Below are 18,541 nucleotides of genomic sequence, written 5' to 3'. Positions count from 1 at the left end.
TGCATCCGATGAAGTGAGCTGTAGCTCACGAAAGCTTATGCTCAAATAAATTTGTTAGTCTCTAAGGTGCCACAAGTACTCCTTTTCTTTTTGTGAATACGGACTAACACGGCTGCTACTCTGAAAAGAGGTCTCCTCATCTCCCATCCTTTGTATGAGCACATGGTGTAAAAGAGTTTTTCTAACACCAATGGATATTTTCTATGTTCTTAATTTTCATTTGTACTTGTATGTGTGTGCACAGTAGCTATTTTACACAGGCAGATTGAAATCAGCATTCCACAAATCCAGTTCACAAACTCTGTTCCGTGTAAATGCAGTCTATAGAGTAAGCTTGTCCATATACCAGATTTGTCATTTACCTTACTTGTTTGTTCAGTTGGTTATCATTTCCCAGATCAGTGGTTCTCCTTTTATTCATTCAGTGGACTACTTAGCATAAGAGAGGGGAGTGGGGGAAAAAGGATTAAAACGGGAGGTATGGAACAGAATACAGTAGAACCTCAGTTATGAATACCAGAGTTACAAACTGACTGGTCAACCACTCACTTCATTTGGAACCGGAAGTATGCAATCAGGCAACAGCAGAGACAACAACAAAAAAGTAAATACAGTACAGTACTGTGATAAACGTAAACTACTTAAACTTTTTTTAATAAAAAAAGATTTGACAAAGTAAGGAAACGTTCTGTGCTTGTTTCATTTAAATTGAGATGGTTAAACGCAGCATTTTTCTTCTGCATAGTAAAGTTTCAAAGCTGTATTAAGTCAAAGAACCTCCATAACGTTTTGTTCAGAGTTACAAACATTTCAGATTTACGAACAACCTCCTTTCCTGAGGTGTTCATAACTCTGAGGTTCTACCCTAAAGATATCTTCTTGTAGATCCACCTCCTCTCCAAACCTCTTCATCAAAGGGAAATGAAAGAAACAATTATCCTAAAATTGCTCCCCATGTAGCTAACTGCCTTTTAGCAGTGCTTTGTGATCTTTTTGCTGTTTCCTGTTCTCACTTGGTGTAATGAAGGCTTAGCTGAAGGAAGGGTCTCTATAGAGTTGGATGAAATGTTGCACATACCACAGAGGTAATAGTTCCATTTCCAACCTACCTAAACCCAAATCAGCTTGAACAGGTTCCCCTTCTGAATAAGGAACAGAGTTGGTGGTGTGTGGGGAGTATAACATTTTTTATATATATTTTTTATATGCATATACATGCGCGCGCGCGCGCACACACACACACACACATAATATGAGCTGATATAAGCTTTTATTTTCAAAAGTGCTGAGTATGTTCAGTATTTAGCTGTTTTGAAGAACTGGTCCCAATTCTGGGAAATCTGTCCCATAAAGATGAAACCATATTGGTCTTTTTATAAAACTATATTACAGTTATTTCATGCTGACTTTGACTTTTAGATAATACCTTTTTTTTTCCCCTAGTGGATTACATTAGCCTCTCATTCAACAAAGATAAGACATTAAGCCAGGTATGGTAATGCAGTAGACCAGGTAAGGTTTGCCTTGGTTGATTATAACTGCAGTACTAATGCAACAGTATTCCCACTGATATCAGTCTATATTTTTTAACTTCCTATTTCTTTGCCATTTTTCTGTCTGAACATGTAAAGTCTTGATGTCACAGCTCATTAGTAAAAAGTTGGCACGATATATCTCCCCTAGTTAGTTTCCTAGCTTTAAAATTGCTTTCCAAATTAATATGCAATAACATTTAACTCATACTATGACCCTGTTGATACTTCCACTGAGTGACATTGGTGGCCCCAGCACCAATGTGGATCCCACTAAAGTCAATTAGGCTCCACATGGGCACAAAGGGCTGTCTACGTGGATCTAGTTGCAGATTAAAGGGCCTAAAGTTGCAATTGTTTACTTGAGCCACTTCCTTAATCCTCCAGGAAAATTCTCATTAACTTCCACTTACTAGTTCCCATTTGGCCATATCACAGATCCAACATAGAGGTAGGCTTGGTTCCAGATGGTTGTCAGTTTCTGCCCAAAAGAAGAAATCCAAGACCCGAGTAAGACTAAATCTGGTCTTGCTGAAGGGATTTGTGCGAAGGCTTGTGCAGTTTTGTTAGTCTAATGCTCACAAGCATTCCATTGAAGTCAATGGAGCTGAGCCAGTTTACACCAGCTGAGGATCTGATCCTCTATTTTGTTCTGAAACCAAGCTTATGATACACTACATAAAAACCCATACAAACTTTCACAATATTGAGTTCCTAATCCCATATTTCCTTCTTCTTAGGTATCTACCTGTTTCTATAGTAATGATCCATATACAGAATGGTACAGTTGCTTACCCCATAGATTTCATGGTGGAAAGACACTTTCTAGACGAGTAGTGGCATTTCTTATTGACTATCAGCAGAGCACTGGAATATGTCTTATAAATGTTCAGGTACAGTATGGAACCGCAGGCATAATTTTTGCCGCTTAACACATCTGAACTTTAATTTATAATTTAAATTAAATTGCCCATCCTTCCATGCCATTCTATTGTTCTGTCCAAGACAATGGCTTTTGGATAAAGGATGCCAAACTTTATCAGTGATTATTAGAGGAGGGGAACTGAAACTTAGGAGATCTGAGTTCTGTCCCTGACTCTTTCACGGGTTTGCTTTTGGGGCAAGTCGCTTCACCTTTCTATGCATTAGTTTCTCCATCTGTAAAATTAGGATAATAAAAATGTATTAATCTACAGTGACATTCTCCCCTGTGCGGAAGTCCAGGGCAAGGCCTGTGTTGGGTGGAAGTGGTGCATTGGCTTGGTGTTGGACTTCTGCACCAGGATGAACTTCACCTTAGTGTTTGCAGGCCCTTTTTGAAATCTTTGCATGGAATGTGCTACAGAAGTATGAAGTAGTAAAAGTATATTTCTCCTTTATTTCTGTATATAAAATGGGTCCTTCTTTAGGTGCGTTGCACTGAAAAAGGTTATCTTCATGAGCAACTATATTTTGATGAGGAAAATCAAACATTTTATTGCAGTTTCCAGGATGTCTTGTAGCACAGCTAGAAACCCAGCTCTCTTGGTTCCCAGTCCTCTGCTTTATTCACAACCCCTTTTCCCCCTCTTCATAACTTAAGTTTTCATCTTTTCTAAATGCCACAAAACCCTTTCCCTTCAATTACAAGAAATTAGGGAATGTTTCAATTGGACCAGTCAATGAAAAGCAAAAATTTGTGCCCAGTTACACAATAATGTGCAGGTTTCTCTCTCTAAATTCTGTGTATTACTGTCACTTGCCAGACATAAATTTATAACTACTTAAATGTGCTATACATTCTTTTTCTTATGATATTCTGTATGCTAGTGTTTTAATGACTGTGCAAAAATTGTACATGTCTATAGTTAATATTTTTTTCTCTTTAGAATAAAGCAGTGCTCTCTGTGTACAAGATAACAGACCACAAATTGAACAGGCAAACAAAATTTCCAGTATTCTGGTTTCCAGACCCTATGTTTTTGCCTTTTGGAATGTTTTTTCATCCAGGAAGTCACTTTCTCTATGTTTATGGAAGCCAGGTGTGCATCTATGGGAATATATATGGAAGTGAAGTATAATTTTGATGATGATTTTTAGGAATGAAAGATCCATTTCTGTGCCCCTTGAGAAAATTTTGTAAAACTCCCATCGACTGCAGCAGAAGCATGATCAAAATAAAACTGTCAAGCATTTTCTAACTGTGAGAAGAAATAACTTTTCTCACAGGGCCTCATTCTGCAGCCCTTGCTACCACTGAACAGTGTCTGTGAATGGTCTCATTTAAATCACGTGCGACTTTGTGGAGTGAGGTACTGCTCATCTTAAGTAAGGATAGGCCTTTAATTGGAGCAGGAGGGAGGAAATACTCAAGTAGTGAGTTATAGTTAATTATGAACAAATTTTAGTTACAGGGAAACCTTGTAATGCCAGATAGGGATTATTTTCTAAAAACATCAAGTTGTAGATATTGAGACAGCTTGGTATTTCTGTAATACTTATGTATGTATGCAATAAAATGTATTGCATTTTTATAACTGTGAGGCTGGAGTGTTTACTTTGATTATTTCCAGCAAATGTTAATTTGAAAAAGATTCTGTCTCTATAATGCTCTATGAACAAGCTGTGAATGCAGATAGCATTCAACAGTCACAATTGTTTCTTTTCCATAGGTCTGGTTTTCTGAGGATGGAGGCAACACTTTTATGTTGTTAATCACTCTGGAGAATGAAATAATTATAAAAACAAATACATGTGTTTATAGTCACTCAATTGCATTTGTGACAGACAAGGGAAGCATCTTCTTTGCTAAGGCAGGTGAGGAATTCAGAATTAGTTCTGCAGTGGTCAGGAACTGACCCAGGGCAGCTGCTTTGCTAACCATGCTCCAGGAAAAACAATTAAAGCTAGTTTTTTGTTACCATTATTTTACAGTACATTGGCTGAAGGGATACAAGTCTTTTAAACTGCTACCAAAAATAATGTATTCAATTCATATCTTCTGTTAAGTTCTGAATGAACTATCATTAGGTTGGAAAACTCCTTGTGTTACTAACATTAACATACACATCTAAAACTGCAAAGTAGATAATCTGATTGGGCTGAGCATCAATAATGGTATGCTCCACACTATGATAGAAGTCAGTGGGAGTTTTGTCATTGACTTAACTGCTTGCAGGACTGAGCCTTGGGGCTTTGAGCCTGCAATGAGCATGTATGCATGGATCCCTTGACCCAGGCAGAGCCTCATAATGGACACAAGGGCCTATCCCAGTGCTCAGTGCAGGATCAGGACCTTAAATAGTATGTGTCTTAGGAGATAATCGTTCAATTACATTTGTTTGTGATTTTGCTCTAAACAGTCTTTATTTATTAACTTACCATAAGCTTATTTCTTCAGAGATTTTTGAAAACAGAGGCCTCATCCTGAGCCATCACAGCTCCCTCGGAAGCCAGCAGCACCCTTTAGCCCTATTGCAATAAACCTAAACTCACTACGCTGCCAAGCTTTGCTTGTACAGGTGACCTGTTTTCAACATCTTGTCTTATGTTCTTTCTCTGTAGGTTTAGAAAGATATGCCAAGCTTACGACATCAGCACACAATGTTTTCAATTTGTACTACGACCACTTGGGGTCTTTAAATATAATTTCTCTGAATGAATCAGTCTCTGATAGTCTGGAAATAAGACTGCTTGATGTTATCACTCTAATACAGGTTAGTTGTATAACCAAATTATCAAACTGTTGTAGAATACTTTTAAAACCACTCCTCCCTCCCAGTGCACAAAGTTCAAGGAAACTGAGTTTCATGTGAGGAGGTGGATGGACAACTGCAAGGCTGCTGTGCAGCGCCTGTTTGGGTATTTCTAGTCCACAGCCTGGAATAAGTCACAGAACTTTCTTACTCTTATGCTGAGCACAATTAAGTGTGGATCTAGTAGTCCATCTCTCCATTCCATCTCAAACAGCATCGTCTGACCATCCTGTGGATAAAGCACAAGTTTGCACAGGCCTTTCCTCACTAGCAGATGGTGCAATGCTGTGCTTGAATAGAGCAGAGGGCTTTGAGTGTGCCCTTCACACACAAGTGGATTTCACCTTAAATGGAAGAGAGCTGAATCACCCAGTGCTGCTCACACTTAGAGCGGGTGCTGGTAAATTGCATTTCTTTTTATATAGTATCTTTCATGCAAATTATTTCTCAGTGCTTTGCAGAATTTGAGTTTAAATAGCAACATTTTACTTAAGTGAGCAGAGCAATTCCCATGCATATGGTGAGACAGAATAATGTACTGAATAAAACCAAAAGAAGAGAAGGCTTAAGAACTATGAGGAAATGAACTTTCTTTCACAGTAATAGAGAGAAGCACGTGATGCGGGAAGAGGGAAGAAGCGGGAGATTGAGTGGAGTTTAGTCACTCATAGGTTAAAATCTGATCAGTCTATGGGCCTAAGCGACATGGCTAACCTAAAAAAAAAATCGCATTTCAATTATAAATATTCCAGGAAATGTGACCCTGGTCCATAGGTGCTAATAATGATGCAGTAAGAAGTTGGCATAATACCTATTAAATCAAATGGGCAACAAGTAATTGTCCAATAATATAGTCCTTGTACTTACTGGGTTTTTTTCTTACTATTTAAAAGAAATACCTTTGTTACCATTTAAAAACGTTTGCCAACAGTTACACATCTCAGATGCTGCAGTTTTCCCTTTACTTAGCAAAGGAAATAATTGCTGTACCTCAAATACCGCTCTCTTAAGCTTGGTTACTGTTGCCTTTTTAATAGGGTGGTGTCTATATTTAAAGAGTCCTGTAGGTGTTAGAAAATATTTGTAACATTTTATGTGGGGAGAAAAAACAGATTTTAAATGTGCTTATTTTACTAATTTGTCTTTAATCAGTTTTCAAGGCATCAGCACAATTTTCTATTTTACATTGTTTAGGCAAAGAATAAAAAGAAAAAGGATAATCACCAACATTTTCCCTTCATTCTAGGAGGATGACATAGGTTTTGATGGCCCATTGTCTCCACAATACATCACTGAACAGCAAATGGTATTTTTTGAACATATCCCATTGAATGGAAAATCAAGAAATATTCGAAAGTCAAGATTTTATGATCTGCACAAAGGCAAAGTGTTACAATATCGGTAAATAGATTAACTCCTGATATATTATTAGTATCAAAGAGCATTCAATATTTTCATGTTTTAATAATTTAAAAGGGCATTGCTAAATACTTTTTTTCATAGTTTGTATCTTATTAAAATGTTTTAAATACCATTTTAGGAACGTGGAAACATTAGGCAAAGAGCTGCCCGCAATCATACTTTGCAAACCTCCTGGCTTTAATAGGGTTACCTGGGTATAACCAAGGGAAGATTTTAGCTGAATATAGATTTTTCTGTCAATTTTTACTTTTTTCATTCTGCAAAGGATGGGTCCAGTCTTGGTGTACTGCAAGCAAAGCTTGCACTGAAGTCCAATAGATGCTCAGTGGCCTTTGGAAAGCCTTTCTTTGCCAGATGGCTAACAGCAAACATTGGAAATTTGACCCCCTTGCCCTCTGATTGTCCAATGAAGCAACGTCGGCAGTAAACAATCTGGTAAAATAGCAGAGTCATGAAGGAAGTGGTGTTTACTAGGAGCCGAGTAAGTCCAGTGGGAATTCAATGGTAGTTTTATTTGATTTAGGACTGTAGTATCTAGCCCTTACATTTGTCTGTGTGTGTTTTAATGGAGCTTGGATTTATTGCAGCTTTTTATTTATTTCCTTCTTGTGTACATTAACATCATGTGTTAAATCAGCCCAACACTGGTGTGAAGGGTTTTTAGAGATAGTTGAGACCACATAAAGCTTCATTTTGGTCTAATTCCAGTATTGCTTGTGGTTATTTTTGGTTTTAAATTTTGTAAATGAATGTAATGCTCATGAAAATGTCCTAATACTGCTCTGCCAGTTTACATCAACTCTGCTTCTTCAGCCCAGTGCCTCATTTGCACAATGGCAGACAGTCGTAACCTAATTCTGTGTTGACTTTGTGTTGTATATAAATGTCTACTAGAGCATTCAATATCATTAGAGACAGTTTCTCTGCCTAATGGGCTAAATCTTACCTTCTGATTGCTGTGTGACATACATTGTGGCAGTACTAATGAACAGGCACCCACCTGACACAAACCACCACCAGTACAACTCTTTGCTTGTCTCAGCAGACAGGCACAGAGCTGCATAGGTAGAGAAGCAAATCAACTGTGTTAATCAGCAGTTATATTTTAAATATGCTTTGAGCTCTGCAGCAAACCAAGCTTCCCCACTCTACCCTTGCCAGCAGTCACTTGTCTTTCTTCAGAAATAACAGTAGAAATAATCAGTACAGCCTCTTTCACTCTTCTTTCCCTTTGCATCTGGATTGATTTTTTTCAGCTGCAGCTTTCTGATGCACCAAGAATTTACTTCAAGCTTTGTCTACACTATGGAATTGTTACAAAAAAATTCCAACCATTTCTAAGACGAGTTCAGCTGCAGTGGTGCTGGGACCACTGGGAACTCTAGTGTAGATGTTTCTCTGGCTCTGGCAGCATTTTTAGCACCATGTGTGTTAAAACAACATGGTGATTGAAAACAGCTACCATTGTAAGAGAGCCTCTGCACTAAGTCCTCCAGAGGCAGGAACATAGTAGAAGAGGAACAGAGTGGCAGTGACTGCTTTTGTAGTCCATGGGCTGGAATATCAACTTCAGAAGGGTTGCACTGGAGCTCCACAACCTGCCTGCAGGTTAGGAAGTGAATTCTATTTCTGCAACTCTCACCCAACATTGTACACAGTCCAGCTGTTCTGGCTTTGTGTTGGAAACAGACATGGGTAATTTCTACTCTAATAGACCTGACTAGCACCCCAGTTCATGAAAGCATATCCATTCAGGAATGGTGGTTAAACATATGCTTAACTGTCTAAACTTATGCTTAAATCCTATTGAAGTCAATTCGATTTATGTATGTGCTTAAGTAGGGTTGTGAATAGGGTTGGACTTAAGCATGTGTAAATTATTTAATTAGCAAATTGTCTAAAGTAATAACAAATATATGCTTCCTGCCCATGTAGGCCATTCGGATCAGCTACAATAGTCAATGTTTTCCATCATGGATATCCTCCACAATATTTATCCTCTGTCGTCGTAGACGTTCTGGAGAGGTTTCCCTTTGAATCTGAAGGTAGAAGCCCTTTTGTAGGTAATTCTTTACGTGTATTGAAGGCGCCAGACACCACCAAAGTTAAGCTTCAGCTTGTTTCTGAACGTAAGTTACAGATAGTATTGATTCTGTACAGTAATGAGGTCCTTTTTTTTTTTTTGGAAGATAATCTGTTATATGACCTTATACCAAAAAAGACCTCCCCGTTCTAGCTGTCTGAATGTACGCTATATTTTATCCTGCAGATAAAGAAATGCATATTTCAGTGGGTTAGTTCTCCAAAAGTGTAAAACTGAATTTCTTTTCTATTTCTTCATGGCTAGATATCTCAAATTCTTCTCTGAGTCCTTGTCTTTGCTTTGACAGGCAAGCAAGTCCTGGGCACCAGCAAAATGGTCGGTCTGAAGAGTTATTCAGTATTGGCTAAATCAATGATTCCACTACCAGTACCAGCTGCTACTTTCCATGTAGGATTAATATAGCATTATAGCATAATATAGCAATATTAATTAATTCTCCTCAATTGACACCAGCATCAGATAGATTTATTCTACCCCAGGATCTCCAGAGAAATTGGAATCCCTTCATTTGTCAGGAGACATGCACCTGTCAATATGAATCACAAGACTGTCATCAAAACCAACTGAATCTTCAGTACTGACCAGAGCTTAGACTTTACCACAAATTACTCCGCCTTCTACTGCATGCCCCACTTTTGAATTTGATGTCTCTTATCAGATTCACAACATAGAGATGAGAACACACCACCTTATTTTCCTAGGAGTCCCTTCCTAGAATATCAGTCAGAAAGGGTATCTTGGGTGTCCAGGCAGGATAGGGATCCACAATTCCACCCACAGCAAATGCCCTCATGTCAGTCTCCATGATTCTATAGGAGTACAGGACATTCTAACAGCAGAAAACCTTCTACAAGGGAAATGAAAGAGGTTCTACATTTGGTCTGCTTTCTCTTGAGTCACAGCTATCTCATGTTTTAGATGACTTATTCCTAAAAAATAGGGGGCTGTCACTGAGTTCAATTAGAGTGCATTTGGCAGCTATTAGCAGCTTCTCCTCCATTAGATGGCTTCTTGATTTTTTTCCCTCGCCCAATGACATAGGTTTGTCAAGTGGTTACTGAAACTTTTTTTTACCTATTAAGGAACCACCTCCACTTTGGGATCATAATTTGGTCCTTCTAGCACTTGAGTCCCCTGTTTAAACTTTAGCAAGTGTTCTTTCCTACATTTGCAGTGAAGACATCTTTCCTAGTAGCTACTATGTCAGCTAAGACTAAATAGTATCCAAATTCTAGCTTAATTAAGACATTCAATTACCAATATTTTACCCTAAATTTCATGCCAACCTTGAAGAAGCAAGATTTCACTCCTTAGAGAGTATTAGCCTTTTATCTCCAAAGACTAAAGTCCTTAAGAACCTCCCAGATGCTCTTTATTTCATTTGCAGAAAGGTTCTCCTGTTTCCACTCCAGAGTATTGAAGTGGGTTTCAGGGTGAATAAGAACATGTTATAAAATCGTGACATTAGACTCCTCCCCCTCCAGACTATTCTTAGAGCTCACTCCACTAGACTTGGGTCTGTATCTGCAGCCTTGTTGAAAAGTATCTCTATTATAGGTATTTGTAAAGAGGTTATTTGGGGCTCTATTCATACCTTCTCGAGGCAGTAGGCTAGAAGTCTAGAGACTTTTGGATTGGAATCCTCTTTTGGCAGGGCAGTACTTCATTTGTACTAGACTGGATCCTGACAACCCACTCCATAATTAGTTTACTGCTTGGGTGGCACTTACAGTGGAAAATCCATACAGACAATTGCTCGGAGACTTTACCTGTACACAAAAAGAAAAGGAGTACTTGTGGCACCTTATAGACTAACAAATTTATTAGAGCATAAGCTTTCGTGAGCTACAGCTCAGTACAGTAACTGTTAGTCTTTAAGATGTCTTGTCCCTGTTGATGTTTTACTACCCATCTTCCTTCACTTCTGCTTCAGAGTCCCTAGCTTATGCTGGGTACTGTGATGGAGTGGCGATTGGTCCTGCCACGCTGCCCTTTATACCCTTGGAATGGAGCACAATGATAACTAGGATGCATGTGTGGACCAAACAGTTATTCCTGGCAAAAATCTCTGATCACAGGCATACTGGGTGCATACACATCTGAAGCAGAACACCCATAGAGACAATGCATCTTGAAGAACTACAGTTACTGTACAGGTAAATAACATCATCTTTCTTTTCCAAAATCTGAAATGTCTGAATATCAGACAGGTGACTATTTCAAATTCCATTACTCTATTCTCTGCCCCAAAACTCCATACATTAATGTTCTCTAATAGTTAGTGGTATTTCTAGTTAATAGGATTAAAAAAATTTAAAACTTGCTGGTTTCACTTTTATTTCAAGTTATCAACTTTTAAATTCCATCTGCCTTCTCTGATAACTTACTTCATTACTTACATATCTGCCTTCCATAGAAAAGTTTGGGGACAATTATATAGCTTTATTATTACTTAACATTTTTAGTGTGGTAGCATCTAAAAGCAACAACCTCACTGAGCTACTTTCTGCACGGCACTGTATAAATACAAAATAAATGATAGTCCCTGCCCCAAAGAGCTTACTGTTTAGGGCCAAAACCTTTAACTTGGAGAATTCAGGACCCATGTAGCAAGGAAGAGTGGAAACATCTAGAGGAGGGGGAGCAGGAGCAGCTCTGAGAATGGGAAATGTAAGACACAGCCTCTAATTTGGAAGAAGATAACTCTCCTTTCGCTGACCACAGAGGTTCCATTCCAGATGGTGCCAGCAGTTGGTGCAGAGGAGGAGAGGTCCATAGAGAAGTGAGCATCATGGGTTTTCTCATTCACAGTACCAAAATAAGAGCCATCCGGGGTACATGAGGCTGGCATGGTACCGAGATCGGTAATGATCCTGCTAGTTTTCCTGTGTCCGCCAGCACCAATAGCACTGGCTCTTGTACTGCTGGCAATATTGGCACAGGCAGGATCAGGAGATCCCTGGCAACCACAAATGCCTCTGGTATGGCCGGTACTGAGATAGTGTCAGAGTGTGGTGTGGTGCTACGGATATGGAAGGAGTTCCTTCTGGCTTCGGACTTGATGGCACCGCCTTAGGCGCCAGAATCAATGGTTCCATCTTCTGCGGTACCAAAGCAGAGGAGTACTTAGACTGCACTCTACTCTTATCCCCATGCCTAGTAGACCTCAGTGCCAACAATCTCCCCTGCTTCTTATGCCTCTTCTTAGGCACTGGTGATGGTGAACGCTTTTAGGACTCAGATATGGTATGCACATGTGCATCACTCAAGAAGAACAAAAGTATATATACCCATTATTTAACAATGAAATCAGAACTGTATTTTAACAAAATTTGAGACAATTTCCTCTTCCTTCATTGTTAATTACTGCGAAGAAATATTCAGATGTAATGCTTATATTACATAATGTCCAAAGGCCCCATAGTGCTAGATGATATACAAACACGTATAAAGATATCTAAACCCTGAAGATCTAAGGAGACAAGTGACATATAAAGAGTGGAGGGAGAGAGTGTTACAAGCACAAATGTGCTGAGAATTCTGACTTGTTTGCAGACTTCCTCATTTTTCTTCCAGAGTAGCCAAATGAGCAATATTAGAGCCACAGTTAACATATTTTGAAAAGCCATTGTATTCTAAACCCCAATTTTCACACAAACTCGAAGGAAGTCTTTAGAGGGAAAGTCCCCATGTTTTTTCTCAGCCTCAGGCTGAAACTGGAATTTTACAACCAGTTCAGATGAACTGCCCTGGAGTTATACAAGCATGAAAAAAGTGTCTGTTTTTTTAATATAGATATAGATATATAATCTTTCAGTGGAATCTAGCTTGAACTCCACTCAGAATGGGGTTTCTTCGTTAGGTTTTTTTTTAAGAAATGCCATAGACTAAGTTTTCCAAGAGGAAAAATGACTATGACATACTTAAAGAAATTTTATATATAATAAATTATAAGCAATTGAAATGGTGCCACTGAAAGAGAGTGTATTGCCACCCTTAAACTTATTTCAGAAATGGTCATTTGTATCAATACTGAAAGCTGAAAATTAACCCATCCAAAAATGCCCTTCTATAAACCTAGGGCTGGATGCTGCCTCCTGCTGCTGTACACAAACCACCCAAGGATTTCCTCAGTATCAAAACCCCATGCTGGAGTAGAATTGGTAGTGCAGTTCTTATGTAATGGTAAGAGGAGGTACACGGCATTTCACAGGATCAGAGCCTATGTTTCATAAAATGTATCACAGTTATAACTAACACAAATGTTTGAAATCCAATATCAGATTTTATTTCTAAACTATTACTTATGAGCATTCTTTATTGAAATTACGAGCCAGATTCTGACTCCATGAGTCACACTGAATAATATGTTAATTTACATATGGTCAGACCAGTGAAGGAATAAGGTACTGCTCAATTTGAGTAAGGTCTTGTCTACACTACGAAATTAGGTTGAATTTATAGAAGTCGGTTTTGAAGAAAGCGTTTTTATACAGTCGACTGTGTGTGTCTCCACTCAAATGCTCTAAGTGCATGTAGTCGGCGGCGTGTGTCCACAATACCGAGGCAACCATCAACTTCTGGAGCGTTGCGTTGTGGGTAGCTATCCCACTGTTCCCGCAGTCTCTGCCACCCATTTGAATTCTGGGTGAAATCCCAATGCCTGATGGGGCTAAAACTTAGTCGCGGGTGGTTCTGGGTACATATTGTCAGGCCCTCCTTCCCTCCCTCCCTCCATGAAAGCAAGGGCAGACAATTGTTTTGCGCCTTTTTTCTTGAGTTACCTGTGAAGACGCCATACCACGGCAAGCATGGAGCCTGCTCAGCTAACCGTCACCGTATGTCTACTGGGTGCTGGCAGACACGGTACTGCATTGCTACACAGCAGCAGTTTATTGCCTTTTGGCAGCAGACAGTGCAGTATGACTGGTAGCCATCGTCGACATAGTCCAGGGTGCTCAATGAGTCAGGGGCACCTGGGCAAACATGGGAGTGACTCAGCCAGGTCATTTCCCTTTTAAGTTTCATCTCATGGCGATTCAGTCCTACTGGCAGTGCACTGTCTTTTAATCTGCAGCCAGCAGAAGACAATGGCCAGCAGTCATACTGCACCATCTTCTGCCGAGCACCCAGGAGATGATGGTGGCTAGCGGTCGTACTGCGCAGTCTGCTGCCAGCAAGATGTATAAAGATAGATGAAGTGTATCAAAACAAGATATAGACCAGATTTGTTTTGTATTCATTTTCTCCTCCCTCCCTCTGTGAAATCAACAGCCTGCTAAACCCAGTTTTGAGTTCTATCCTTGAAATTTTGAGTTCTATCCTTAAGGGGGCCATTCTGTTTCTCACAAAGCCACCCCCTTTTTTGAGTTTAATTCCCTGTAAGCCAACCCTGTAAGCCATATCGTCAGTCGCCCTGCCCTCCATCAGAGCAATGGCAAACAATCGTTTCGAGCTCTTTTCCCTGGATTGCCCAAGCAGGAGTAGATGCCAAGCACAGCAAGCATGGAGCCCATTCAGCTCACCCCAGCAGTTATGACCATTGTAAACACCTCGCACATTATCGTGCAGTGTATGCAGAACCAGCACCTGAAAAACCAGGCGAGAAGGCGACGGCAGTGCGGTGATGAGGACATGAACACTCTTTTCTCTAAAACTGCGTTTCCTCGCAATTTGGAGAACATGGTGTTAATGGGGCAGGCTCATGCCATGGACCACCGATTCTGCGCCCAGGAAACGAGCACAGAGTAGTGGTTCCACATAATGTTGCAGGTCTGGGATGATTCCCAGGGGTTCCAAAACTTTTGCATGTGTAAGGGCACTTCCATGGAACTTTGTGACTTGCTTTCCCCTGCCCTGAAGTGCAAGAATACCAAGATGAGAGCAGCCCTCACAGTTCACAAGCCAGTGGCAATAGCCCTGTGGAAGCTTGCAACGCCAGACAGCTACCGGTCAGTCGGTAATCAATTTGGAGTGGGCAAATCTACTGTGGGGGTTGCTGTGATGGAAGTAGACAATGCAATCACTGAGCTGCTGCTATCAAAGGTAGTGACTCTGGGAAATGTGCAGGTCATACTAGATGGCTTTGCTGCAATGGGATTCCCTAACTGTGGTGGGGCTATAGATGGAACGCATATCCCTATCTTGGGACCGGACCACCAGGGCAGCCAGTACATAAATCACAAGGGGTACTTTTCAATGGTGCTGCAAGTACTGGTGGATCACAAGGGACGTTTCACCGACATCAACATGGGATGGCCGGGAAAGGTTCATGACGCTCACGTCTTCAGGAACTGTGGTCTATTTAAATGGCTGCAGGAAGGGATTTACTTCCCAGACCAGAAAATAACGGTTGGGGATGTTGAAATGCCTATAGTTATCCTTGGGGACCCAGCCTACCCCTTAATGCTCTGGCTTATGAAGCCGTACACAGGCACCCTGGACAGTAGTCAGGAGCTGTTCAGCTACAGGCTGAGCAAGTGCAGAATGGTGGTAGAATGTGCATTTGGATGTTTAAAGGGTCGCTGGTGCAGTTTACTGACTTGCTCAGACCTCAGCGAAACCAATATTCCCATTAAGCAAAGGAGTACTTGTGGCACCTTAGAGACTAACAAATTTATTTGAGCATAAGCTTTCGTGAGTTACAGCTCACTTCATTGGATGCATTCAGTGGAAAATAAAGTGGGGAGATTTATATACATAGAGAACATGAAACAATGGGTGTTACCATACACACTGTAACCAGAGTGATCACTTAAGGTGAGCTATTACCAGCAGGAGAGTGAGGAGGGGGGGATAAACATGGGTAAATAGTTTTACTTTGGGAGTGGATGGGTCATTACACAAAGTAAAACTATTTCCCCATGTTTATCCCCACCCTCCACTGTTCCTCAGATGTTCTTGTCAACTGCTGGAAATGGCCCACCTTGTTTATCACTACAAAAGGTTTCTCGCCCGCCCCGCTGTCCTGCTGGTAATAGCTCACCTTAAGTGATTACTCTGGTTACAGTGTGTATGGTAACACCCATTGTTTCATGTTTTCTATGAATATAAATCTCCCCACTGTATTTTCCACTGAATGCATCCAATGAAGTGAGCTGTAACTCACGAAAGCTTATGCTCAAATAAATTTTAGTCTCTAAGGTGCCACAAGTACTCCTTTTCTTTTTGCGAATACAGACTAACACAGTTGCTACTCTGAAACCTGACAATATTCCCATTGTTATTACTGCTTGCTATGTGCTCCACAATCTCTGTGAGAGTAAGGGGGAGACGTTTATGGCAGGGTGAGAGGTTGATGCAAATTGCCTGACCGCTGAATACGCGCAGCCGGACACCAGGCCGGTTAGAAGAGCACAGCAGGAAGCAGTGCGCATCAAAGAAGCTTTGAAAACCAGTTTCATGACTGGCCAGGGTATTGTATGACACTTCTGTTTCTCCTTGATGAAAACCCGCACCCTTGGTTGCCTCTAAATTCCCTGTAAGCCACCCACCCTCCCGCCTTCGATCACAGCTTCTTTGCAAAGGAAATAAAGTCGCTATCATTTAAAAAACATGTATTCTTTATTAATTGATTATAAAAATAGAGAGAGAACTCACAAGGTAGCCCGGGTGGGGTGTAGGAGAAGGGAAGGAAAAGGCCACTTTAAAACTTGTTGAATTCCAGACTTCTGTTGCTTGGGCTGTCCACTGGGATGGAGTGGTTGGGTGCCTGGAGCCTCCCACCCTGTGTTGTTGGGCATCTGGGTGAGGAGGCTATGGAACTTGGGGAGGAGGGAGGGCAGTTAAACAGGGGCTTCAGCGGCAGTCTCTGATCCTGCTGCCGTTCATGAACCTCCACCAGACACTGGAGCATGTCTGTTTGATCCCGCAGTAGCCCTTGTGTTTCCTTATGCCTCCTCTGATCTTCCTGCCGCAACCTCTCCTCAAGTTCATCGGCCACCATCCTGTACTCTGCTATTGTATCCCTCCACTCAGTTCTGTCAGTGTCGGACGACTGCATGAGCTCAGAGAACATGTCATCGCGCGTGTGGTTTTTTTCGCTGCCTTATCTGAGATAGCTTTTGGGACGGAGGAGGGAGGCTTGAAACATTTGCAGCTGCTGGAGGAAAAAAAGGGAGTGAAGTATTTAGCCATTGCTCTGTAAAATGTATCTTTATATACTCTTTCACAGTGAACAACGCTATTCCCATTACATAGTACATATGATTTTGATACAAGGTCGCATTTTGCATCTTATATTGAGTGCCTGCAGCTTTGGTGTTAGAGATCACACACGCAGGGCTGAGCCACAGAATTTGGCTCGCAGGCGGCCATGGTAAGCCATAGTCTTTCAGCTTCTGCAACCTTCATAACAGCAGCCCCCTCCTTTTCCATACCAAGCAAAGCCCCTTGAGTTGGCCATTTAGTGCTGCGGTTTTCCTGTTAACGTGCAGCAGTAGAAACCAAACTAACCTCCTTCCCCCATCCAATTCTCTGGGATGATCGCTTTTCCCCTCCCCCCACCACCTGGCTGGCATCAGGGAAGATCCCTGCTAGCCAAATGCGAACAGCTCAGCACCAGTGCCCCCCCCCCACCAAGTGGCTAACTGTGGGGAGGATTTCTTTTCAGCCACAGGCAAACAGCCCAGTAGAAATGGGAACCTCTGAATGTCCCCTTAATCAAATTCCCCTATTTCAACCAGGTTACCATGAACGATATCACTCTCCTGAGGATAACACAGAGAGATAAATAACGGATGTTGCTTGAATAACGGATGTTGCCAGAAAACACTAGGACAATACGCTGCCAGGCTTTGTCATGCAGTGATAACAGATTACTTGCTACTAGCATGGCGTGGTAAAGTGTCCTACCATGGAGGACAGAATAAGGCTGCTCTCCCCAGAAACCTTCTGCAAAGGCTTTTAGAGTACCTCCAGGAGAGCTTCATGGAGATGTCCCTGGAGGATTTTCACTCCATCCCCGGACACGTTAACAGACTTTTCCAGTAGCAATACTGGCCATGAATGCATTCCAAGTCCTCAGGCCTACTTAATCATTAAAAAAACGGTTGCTTTTATAACAAGTATTATATTTAAAAAGGTACACTCACCAGAGGTCCCTTCTCCAGCTTCGGTGGGAGGGTATTTCAGTCAGGGTGATAAAAAGATCCTGGCTGTCGGGGAGAATGGTGTGCTGTGTGCTCTCCCCGAGTTCGTCGTCATCCTCCTCCTCATCTTCCCTATCTGCAAAATCCTCAGCCATGGCGGAGAGTACCCCATCATCAGAGTCCACGGACAGGGGTGGGGTAGTGGTGGCGGCCCCTTCCTAAAATTGCATGCAACTCAGCATGGAAGCGGCATGTTTGGGGCTCTATCCCGGAGCATCCATTTGATTCTTTGGTTTTCTGGTACGCTTGTCTGAGCTCCTTAAGTTTCATGCGGCACTGTGTTGCATTCCTGATGTAGCCTCTGTCCCTCATTGCCTCTGAGATTTTCTGAAATGTTTTGGCATTTCATCTTTTGGAACATACATACAGCGATCAGATTCAGTACCTCCTGTTCGGTTCATGCTTGAGATCTTTTCCAGTTCTGGGACAGCATGGTCACCTGTGCTGATGAGCTCACCTGGTCAAACAGGAAATGAGATTCAAAAGTTCCTTGGGCTTTTCCTGTACACCTGGCCAGTGCATCCGAATTCAGAGTGCTGTCCAGAGCAGTCACAAGGGAGCTATCCCACAGCGCACCAGAGGCCAATACCTTCGAATTGC

The 18,541-nt window shown here is 41.3% G+C and overlaps 1 protein-coding gene across 1 annotated transcript in view; it reads left to right on the top strand.

Annotated features, from left to right (window-relative positions):
• The window catches only part of CATSPERB (cation channel sperm associated auxiliary subunit beta), a 104,900-nt gene that overhangs the window by 43,234 nt on the left and 43,125 nt on the right, over positions 1 to 18,541 (top strand). Inside the window, exons 11-17 of the mRNA XM_038406101.1 lie at positions 1,444 to 1,490; positions 2,273 to 2,425; positions 3,401 to 3,553; positions 4,184 to 4,328; positions 5,076 to 5,227; positions 6,513 to 6,667; positions 8,624 to 8,817. Coding sequence (XP_038262029.1) covers positions 1,444 to 1,490; positions 2,273 to 2,425; positions 3,401 to 3,553; positions 4,184 to 4,328; positions 5,076 to 5,227; positions 6,513 to 6,667; positions 8,624 to 8,817 — 999 coding nt within the window. The remainder of the gene's footprint in view (positions 1 to 1,443; positions 1,491 to 2,272; positions 2,426 to 3,400; positions 3,554 to 4,183; positions 4,329 to 5,075; positions 5,228 to 6,512; positions 6,668 to 8,623; positions 8,818 to 18,541) is intronic.

This window comes from Dermochelys coriacea, chromosome 6, assembly GCF_009764565.3.
Source record: "Dermochelys coriacea isolate rDerCor1 chromosome 6, rDerCor1.pri.v4, whole genome shotgun sequence".
In the NCBI taxonomy this organism is placed as follows: Eukaryota; Metazoa; Chordata; order Testudines; family Dermochelyidae; genus Dermochelys; species Dermochelys coriacea.
Note: the sequence above shows the minus strand (reverse complement) of the source record. Positions and strands in the feature narration are given on the sequence as shown.